The sequence below is a fragment of the Lynx canadensis genome, chromosome B2, assembly GCF_007474595.2.
Source record: "Lynx canadensis isolate LIC74 chromosome B2, mLynCan4.pri.v2, whole genome shotgun sequence".
Classification (NCBI taxonomy): domain Eukaryota; kingdom Metazoa; phylum Chordata; class Mammalia; order Carnivora; family Felidae; genus Lynx; species Lynx canadensis.
The window spans coordinates 1015392-1025979 of NC_044307.1; the positions used below are offsets into that span (position 1 = coordinate 1015392).

The following is a 10588-nucleotide window of genomic DNA, read 5'->3' on the forward strand; positions in this document are numbered from 1 at the left end:
TTCTACTCCTGAAACCAACACTCCACTGCATGTTAACTAACTAGAATTTAAATAAAATTTTGAAAAGAAAAAAAACATGTTTTTCAGCTTGAGATGTAAATATGTAATTAACAAAATTGTATATATTTAAAGTGTGCAATGGGATGATTTGACATATGTGTACGTTGTCTACTTACCTTGTGTGTGTGAGTGTGTGTGTTGGGGGGTGCCTGTGGTGAGAATGCTTAAGGTTTACTGTCTTGGCAAATTTCAAGCATGCAACATGTTATTAGCTCTAGCCACCTTGCAGTACATTTGATACCAAGAGGTTATTCGTTGTATAGCTGAACTCTTGTATGCTTTGACCAGCATCTCCCCGTTCCTGCCATCCAGCCCTAGGCCCTGATAACCACCATACTACTGTCTGTTTATGCAAATTCTACTGTGATTTTTAGATTCCACATATGAGTGGCATCACACAGTATTTGTTTTTCTCTAATAATACTTAGCATAATGTCCTCTAGGCTTTTCCATGTTGTCACAAATGACAGAATTTCTTTCTTTTTGTACCTGAATATTCCATTTCATATAATGTATGTAATGTATACACATATATTTACATATGTAATATATGTGATTATATAGAAGTTGTATATGTAATTTAGGTATAGTTATTTATAATTTTTGTGTATATAATATATAAATATACACATATAAAATATATATGGTTATATATAATATATATATATTGCATCTTTCTATCCATTCATGTATTGATAGACACATGTTATTTCCATGTCTTACCTACAATGAACAAAGCTGCCGTGAACATAGGAGTGCTGATTATCTCCTCAAGATACTGATTTACTTTCTTTGGATATTTGCCCTGAATTGGACCATATAGAGGTGCTATTTTTAATTAGCTGAGGAACCTCCATATCTTATTTTTCTTTCATTTCTGATATTATTCACTTCAGTCCTGTCTTTGCTTTCTCCAGTTTCTAGAGGCCACCTACACACCTCAGTTGTTGGCTCTTTCCACCATTTAAAGCCAGCAGTGTAATAAATATGTCCTCTCATCTCTGACCTCCTGACTCCCTCTTATAAGGAACCTTGTGATTAGATTCACCCACCTAGACAATGCAGGATAATCTTCCCATCTGAAGATCTTTCATTTATTTGCATCTGTAAAAGTACTTACTTTTGCCATGTAAGTAATATATAATCAAAGATCCTAGAGATTAGGATGTGGACACCTTGTCAAAAGAGAATAAGGAGACATTATTCAGCCTATCACACCACCAAATATATATACACTGAATGATGAAACTCTGAAAACCAACTTTGGCGACCACTGTGGTAACAATTGTTTCTGGGTGGAATTAATAAGGGATGGTTGATTATAAAACTGGTAGGTAAAATTAGGTGAAAATAGAATTCTACCTAATTTTAATGTATCTCCTCACAAGGCATTTATAAATTACCAAAAGAAACATAATAACCTTGTAACAGACAGCCCAAGTGTCTATCAATACATGAATGGACAAAAAAGAGGTAGTGTACTATATGCTAACTAATTTGGATGTAAATTTTAAGAAAAAAAATTAAAATTTAAAAAAAATGAAAAGAAAAAAGATAGTGTGTGTGTGTGTGTGTGTGTGTGTGTGTGTATATATGTATATACAGTCATGTGTGACTATATATATACACACACTATATAATGGAATATTCCATGTACACATAACGTATATATACAATATATATATGCTATAAATAATGAAATATTATTTAGCCATCAAACACAATGAAATCTTGTCATGTGCAATGACATACATGGAGCTAGATAGTGTTATGCTAAACGAAATAAGATAGTCAGAGAAAGACAAATAACATATGATTTCACTCGTACATGGAATTTAAGAAACAAAGCCAAATGAGCAAAGGAAAAAAGAGAGAGAGAGAGAGAGAAAGAGGGAAATAACCCCCCCCAAAAAAACAAAAAAAATAAAACACAGCCTCCTAACAATAGAGAACAAACAGATGGTTACCAGAGGGGAGATGGGCAGGGGGATGGGTTAAATAAGTGATGGGGATAAGGAGGGCACTTGTTGTGATGACCATTGGGTGTTGTATGGAAGTTTTGACTCATTGTATTGTACACCTGAAACTAATATTACACTGTATATTAACCTACTGGAATTTAAATAAAAACTTTAAAATAATCCTGGCAGGCACCAATATCACTAATATCACAATATCACTTCTATGGTATTCATGCCAATAAATGAATAAATTGAATATAATCATGCATAAATAAAACTTAAACTGAAAGATAATTATACTAAATGGTCTATATTCTTGAAAAATGTTAGGCCCATTAAAGACAAAGAAAGACTAAAAAATGTTTCCAGATTATAGCACAATAAGAGATGTAGTACCTAAATCCAACTTGTAATCCTGGGTTAGATCTTTTCTTCAGGAAATACTCCCATGAGCACTTAGGGGTAAGTATGAGTATTATTCTCCATATGTTGCAGAGAAATATTTAAAGTGCATATTAACATTACATTACTATAGACAGAAAATTATAACGCACCCAGGGTAAAGTGTTAACATTTGTGGAATCCAGTGAAGGTCTACGGTAAGTGTACATGCTATTTATCTTTTATGTAAGTTGTTCTCATTGTTGTTTTGCTTGTAAAATTATAATAAGAACAGGATGAATGTGAATTTGAAATTTGTATTATTTTTGAAATCACTTGATGTTGTCATGACATAACCATATTTGTCAAACATACAGCAGACAAGACCCCGAAGCCAACAGAAGAACCGAGAATGAATGCACCTGCTATAAGCCAGAGCTGGTTTCTGTGATGACCTGGATGGCGTGCCTGTGCTAGTAATCCTGTACTGCTGAGGCACAACAGAGACATAATCAGGCGTGTGTACAGGGTGTATTCTGCACAGGAGCAAGTATAAGATGAAGCAGGAAAAGACTGGGAGACACCTGTCTGGCTGAGGGGGAGAGATTTCCTGGGGCCAAACAGCAGCTGTCACGTCAGTGGATTTGGCCACCAATGGCAGCTGGGAGAAGGCCAGATCCATCGCTGGTTCTTCAGGAAGGTTGCCTGTGGCCCAAATCCATGCATGCTGTGTAAATGCCAATTTTCCAAAAGTTAGTTTGAAGTTTAGAGTTGGCAATAGGACGATCCCAGGGCTTCTAGTCTATCTTGGATGGTGGTGACCCTAAAAGGCACCTCCAGGGCTAAAAACCTATTGTCATTATTCTTCGCTTGTCAGATGCAAGTTAAGCTTAGTCAAGTCATATATTTTCTTCCCTGTAGTTTCTTCATGTACAGAGAGAAAAAGCTTATACCTACCACCCTCACCCTGCCTGTGATCCAACTGCATTAGGCTCATGTAAGTGGTTTGAAAGGTACAAAACAAAATGTTTTGTTAATTGTTGGCATAGTTTTGATAACTGATCTTTGTTTTAGATTATAAATTAAATACAGTATCACATTAATGTGGCTAGGAATTAACATCACATATAGCATTCTGAAAACAAGCCAACACATGTAGAAGAATATATGTTCTATAGCAGAACAAGAAAAAAGGAGAATGGGAAATTTAAACTTTTTTTTAAGTTAGATAGTGAGAGGGGTGGCCCACTCAGTTAAGTGTCTAACTTCGGCTCAGGTCATGAACTTGCTGTTCACGAGTTCCAGCCCTATGTTGCGCTCTGAGATAACAGCATAAAACCTGGAAACTGCTTTGGATTCTGTGTCTCCCTCTCTCTCTGCCCTTCCCCTGCTCATTCTCTCTCTCTCACTCCCTCTCTCTCGCTCTCTCTCCCTCAGAAATAAACATTAAAAAAATGTTTTTAAGTTAGACAGTGAGAGAATACAGTACTACGTGAGGCATCCGAAATAGTAAGATTTCCATAATGCAAGACGATTTGAAGAAACAAGCTATGTTTCTTGTTCATTCTATATGGTCCCAGTTACTCACTAGAAGTTCATTTGTATGCATGATTCTTGGTTCTTCATTTCTTGGACAGTAGGTAAGGACAACTGAATATACACCGTATTGTTCTTTATACCTAGTTGGTCATAAAGGAAGTATCACAGATATACAAAGGAGAAGAGAAAGTCAACATAATCAGTGTAGTTTCAGCCACACAGGAAATGGAGGGAAAGTTTGGGGATGTATTTTTCATCTTAATAATTTAGGAAATAGGGTTTGAATCATCACATCTATACTAAAGGCCTCAAAAACTACAAATAAGATTTGGTTTACAATACAAAACTCAGATTTCAATATTTTACTTTACAGTGAATTGCCCTTCATCTGCTCTAGCTGAATAATACAGCTGCCAGTTTAGTGTTATGTACACAGCACACTTATTTCATAAGAAGATGGTTGGCAACAATATAGGTAACAAAACTACTACATTTATAAAAAATACATTTCTTTGTATGGAAAATATATGTTGATTTTCATTATGTACTTTCTAATCTCAAACATTCAAATTAGATCAAGCTTAAAAAGAAAACAAACATTTTCCATAAGCTTTTTTTTTCAAAATGATTGAATGATTTTATATTCCATAAACAATGTGTGACAGCTCCAATTACTTCATAGTTTTGCAATATTTGGGGTTGTTATATTATCTATATGTTTATAGATATGTTACTCAGTGTTCCATAATCTTTTCTCACAAAATTTTCTACTATATTTTCAGATAATTCTTTCAAATACCCATTGGATTCATGCAGTCATTTCCAGAGCCTAGAAGTCTGTCTGCCTCAGATATTTCTTATTGCTCCTCAGGCTAACCATGTGCCCCAAGCACCTCTCCTAATGATCCCTGGCCTATAATGACCCTTACCTTACAGGCTATATCCCACAGCTCTTTAAGTGATTTCCACCTCCTATACACTTCCCACTGCCTCGAGAAAGAAACACAATATGCTTATGTTGACTTCATGACTTCAGAGACTTTCTTGCTATAATTCATAAAACTTATTTTCTTACTGTTGCTATAGGGTATTAAAGAATACAGACCAATATTCTTCTCTATATTAATTCAAAAAAGAATAACAGTATTGTAGAAAATATTTAAGGTATTTCAGTATGTCTTTAGTTAAACTAAAATAGAAACAAATTTTATGGCAAATGCTGCCTTTGAAGCAAGAAATTAAAAGACAATAGTCCAGGTTAGAAAAAAAAAAGTATATCACTTTTATATAGGAATTTCATTTCTTAATTTTCAGTTAAGAATGAGATACCTTTGTTTTATTTATTGTGCCACTGAAAAATATGTTTGATCTTGGTTTTACTTGGCTGTTTCTTCCATGAGAGAGTGATTGGTATTTAGCCAGACTGTTTAATTCATATCTGTGAGTCAGAGCTCTGTGGTCCTGAGAGACACACACTCCACTGGTGCTGACAGAGTGAGTAAACGGGAGAGTAGATGATAGATGGATGCAGACTAGTCCTCGTTGAGGAGGCACCTTGCTGTCCTATGAGGGTCATGAATGCAGTGGTCTCTACCATCCCACTAGTCTCCTTACTGCCCCTCTTACATCTTTGTTTCTGAGAGTGTAGATTAGAGGGTTGAGGCTAGGTGTGACAACAGTATAAAAGAGGGCAATGAACTTGCCATGATCCTGAGAACTTCCTGATGGTGGCTGCAGATATATGCACATGATTGGAATGAAAAAGAGGGACACAACCATAAGATGGGATCCACACGTTCCAAAGACTCTCTGAAGTCCGGTTGATGACTGCATTCTCAGCACAGCCCGAGCAATGGCACCATATGAGCTGAGGATCAGGATGAGTGGTATCAGAACAAAAATGGAGCTTGTGGCCAGAAGAGTCAGCTCATTAGCATGGGTATCAACACACGATAATCGCAGCAGTGTTGGAACTTCACAGAAGAAATGGTCCACTTGGCGATGTCCACAGAGGGGGACCCAGAAGGTAAAGGAGGAATGAAGTGCTGAGTTGGTAAAGCCACTGACCCAGGAAGCCACAGCCAACAGGTGGCAGAAACGAGGGTTCATGATCACGGTGTAATGCAGCGGTCTACAGACAGCTGCATAACGGTCATAGGACATGACCACCAGGAGGACACACTCTGTGGTTCCCAGTGCAAGGGCAAAGTAAAGTTGAGTCATGCAACCGGCATAAGAGATGGTCTTTTCTGGGCCCCAGAGATTGACAAGCAACTGAGGGATGGAGCTGGTGGTGTAGCAGAGATCCAGAAAAGAGAGGTTTGAGAGGAAGAAGTACATGGGAGTGTGGAGATGGGCATCCAGGTATGACAAGACAATGATAAAGAGGTTGCCTATCAATGTCGTCAAGTAGAACATCAAGATAAGCACAAAGAGAATTACTTCCAGATGAGGCCAATGTGAAAAACCCAGTAGAATAAGGTAGCCTTCATAACTTTCATTTCTCCCCTTCATCATTCATTTTTTGTTACCTAAGGAAAGAATCACATACTTCCCAAAATTGTAAGAAAATGCTCCAAGAATCACAGGGACACATGAAAAAGAAACAGAAGCCAGTTTAAAAGGACTACCCCTGTTCAACTCTGTGACAGTTGGGCATTAAAAGAAACTATACTAATGAACTGAGAGAAGTAAGAATCCACAAGTTCATAGTGATGTAAATATATACATATAAATTATATATATATATAAATTATTAGTGGAAAAGTAAAAGTTATTCCTGTCAGTAGGATTCTAATAATATGTATAGAAAGAATGGTAGAGTTTAAAAAGGTAAATATATGCTAAAAACTAGTGAATGAAATATGATGAGAACCAGGATATTTACATGCTCTAAAATACCTCCCCACTAATTACCTATTAATTACAAAATGAAGAAGAGTAAACTTCACAAGAGAAAAATGTGGTGGATGGACATCACCATAAACAAGATTCGTCAATATTAACAACACCAGTGTTGAGACAAACCAACATTGTGCACCTACTGACATGATACTCTGAGCAGGACATAATGTCACTCAGTGACATTCCTGCCAAAAAAGCACAGCCTGATTCCAGCAATGAAGACACATGAGAGAAACTCAAATTGAGACAAGCTGGACAAAATAGCTTTCCTGTACTCTTAAAAAATATTCTGTTAAATGAAGACAAATAAAGGTTGAGGAACTGGTCCAGACTAAAAGAGACCAAAGAGACACGTTATCTAAGTGGGAGGCTGGACTGAGAAAACATAGCTAATAATAGCATATTTGAGAGTATTGGAAAAATATTATTATCCACTACAAATTAGATAATATTGTATTCATATTACATTTTCTGTTTTGTCAACTCTGCTGTGTTATGTAAAATAAAGTCCCTGTTCTTAGGAAATAAACATCAAGCTAAAGGATAAAGGGACATGATGCCTCTTACTTAGTCTCCAATGGCCAGAAAAAGAGATGATGATAGACAGGTAGGTAGTTAGGTAGCTAGGAAGGTCCATCTGTAGAGGGATAGAAAACCTCTTTCTAGGCACAATATAAACTACTGCTGGATCTGTAAATGATTAATGGTGGTTCTTTGTATCACTTTTGCAACTTGTCTGTAAGTTTGAATTTCCACCAGAATAAAAAATTTCACAAATATGAAATAAAACATTTTCCACTTTATATTTTATCCAGCTATTTGCCATGTTATAGAAACATAGCTTCTTAACTATCAAATTCTCATTTATCCCAGGGTGATATCTGGGTAAACAGTAACTGGAAAATTCCTCACATAACTACAGAAGAAAATTTCCATGGAACAAATCATCTCTTCTTGATTAATAGCTTGAGTTTTCTTTTCAACATATTCAGGCTTTTTTCCATTAATTAGATTATTTAAAAAAACAGAATAATTGTAATCTCAATAATATCTCTTGGACAACAAGTCATGATAAACAATATCAAATTTATTACTGATTTCAAAATGTTTTCTGCAGCCCTGCCTTATTCACTGGGTTCCAAGACCCCCAGTGGATGCCTGAAACCAAGGTTAGTACCAAACCCTATATATACTGTAGTTTTCTTATAAACACATGCCTATTATAAAGTTTAACTTATGAATTTAGGCACAGTAAGAAATTAACAACAGTAATAAATAGAACAATTATAACAATATATTATAGTGAGTTATAGGACTTTGGTATCTCTCCCAAATATCTGATTGTACTCACTCTTCTTCTCCTTGTGATTCTGTAAGATAACGAAATACCCACCTGATCAGATGAAGTGACAAGAATGACCCAGGCATGTGACCTAATGTTGGACTGCCACTGACCTTCTGATGAAGCCTCAGGAGGATCATATGCTTCTGTAAGCCATGGTTGATCACACGGTCACTGAAACTACAGAAAGTGTTACCTCAGATAAGGGGGCTACTGTACACAGGATAAAAATCTGGAGCTTTAAATATTCTTGTAGGAAGACCGTTATCTTCTGATGGTTTAGTTGCACTCAGAGCATGTTTATAAACTGAAAACTTAGATATAAATTGAAATACAAAAAAGACAGATGGACACACAGCAACTTACAGATACTCATGGTATGAACACTGCTGGAAACCTTAGTGTTCTTTTTAATTTTTTTAATGTTTATTCATATTTTGAGAGACAGAAAGAGATCACAAGCAGGGGTGGGGAAGAGAGAGAGAGGGAGACACAGAATCTAAAGCAGGTTCCAGGCTCTGGGCTGTCAGCATGCAGCCTGATGTGGGGTTCAAACTCACAAACCACAAGATCATGACCTGAGCCTAACTCGGACGCTTAACCAACTGAGCCACCCAGGCGCCCCAGAAATCTTAGTTTTGATGAACATATCTGTGACATGGGCTGGGAAGAAAGTGATAGAATGCTTCCCAGAGGACGTGTGAAAGGACTGAGTTTGAAAAGAAATTTTATGAAAAGGAAGATAGTAATTCGTTGAGAGACCAAAGGAGGAAGAGTGTGAGTATGGGGAGAAATAGAAAGTAACCTGATCATAGGGTGTAAAGCTTAATCTGTGTCTATCACAGGCCTGATGAAGGTGTTCACATGATTTCTTTCTCTCCAGGATGAGAACTGAGATAATATTTGAATTCTGAGCATAATTTATAATTTCCACATATATTTTTATTCTCCAACTTCAAGAAGAATGCTGAATATTTATTGAAACTCCTGAATGGCTATTTATGATTTAATATACCGTGCCTAGGGAGTCTTTCGTTTCTTTTTTGTTAAAAAAAATTTTAAGCATTTTAATAAATAGTTATACCTCTTAGGTGATTCTTTATCTCTTGTGGGTTTTGAATCTGTCATGGGAGAGATTGGTGCTACTACTGTCCTACAGTTAGTGTGACAGGGCTCTGCCTCATTCCGCTGTGCTGCATCTGTCCCCACCTTCCACAGCCAGGTCTCCCTCATAGTTCCTAAGAAACTACAGTGAAGGAATGAAACCACAGAAGGAAACCACAGCAGAGACACCTGTGGTTGCCTCTCATCTTGCTCACCTTCTACAAACACAACTCTTGAAAAAGATGTTACAGTGGCTACTTGATTGAGTTTCAGCAGGAAAGTTAGAAACAGTTTGCCCCAAGCCTGTAGGATTGACTCAACCTCATCACTCTTAATCATTAACTAGTTGTTACATGAAGCTAAGCCACTTTCTGCAGCTCAGAAACTATCCAGGATAATCACACAAGTGCATTGCTTAAAAATAAATTCATTGTAAGTATACAGAAGCTTAGTTCAAAGAATTACTAAACCATGGGAGAGAGTAACTATAAAGATGTAGAGAGCTGTAAAGGGTAACTTGGACCAAGGGACAGTATCCAAGAAAAGAAACTTGGAAGGGGGGCTCCCTCTCCATGGCTGAGGGTCAGACCTCACCAAAGAGGAGTGGCTTCAGCCCACTGGGTGAAGACATCTGCTTTGGCTGAAACAAACAACAGTAACAGATGGTAAATCACAAAGATCACTTCACATAAGAGTCACTGCCATTTGAGGGATGAAGGAAAAATCCTGAGATTCTTTTTTAATCTAAATTCTTTTTTAATCTAATTTTATCTCCCCTAGAATGGGAGATAATACATCATAAGATATATGATCTAAATACCATTGCTCCTTCTAATGCAGATATAACTTTCTCCTTCTTTACACAGTTACCTGGACAACTTGGTGCATTAGCTGAAAGTGCAGCAGTGAGGTGTCTGTCTGTTGCAAGGCTCGTCCTTAGCATTCTACAAAACTTAGAAAGGGGAAGGAGATGAGGGAAGAAAGGATACCAGACACGACTAGAGAAAAGGTAGGAACTCTATGGTTTAATTTTCTTCCTACTGGAAGGGAGAGAAGTAAAGACTTTATCACTAGTTGCTTTGGTAGGCTGTAGAATGAAATATCTCCATTCTTTTTTTTTTTTTTAAAGACACTATGGAAGAAAAGACATGAGCCATTTCGCTTCTGCAAATCACTGGCCACCTTACTTTTTTTCTTATTTTAGTTTTTTTATGCTCTTACCTAGTGCTTAATTAGTGCTTGTCCGTCCTGTGTCTGTCCACATTCCCTTCATCTATCTTCATGATCTACACCCTCT

The 10588-nt window shown here is 36.8% G+C and overlaps 1 protein-coding gene across 1 annotated transcript; it reads right to left on the reverse strand.

The window, feature by feature from the left end:
- Window positions 1-5531: 5531 nt before the first annotated feature.
- On the reverse strand, window positions 5532-6462 carry LOC115515037 (olfactory receptor 2J3-like). The gene is given in 2 exon segments (XM_030317143.1): window positions 5532-6444; window positions 6446-6462. Coding segments are annotated over 2 exon segments (930 nt in total).
- Window positions 6463-10588: the final 4126 nt, after the last annotated feature.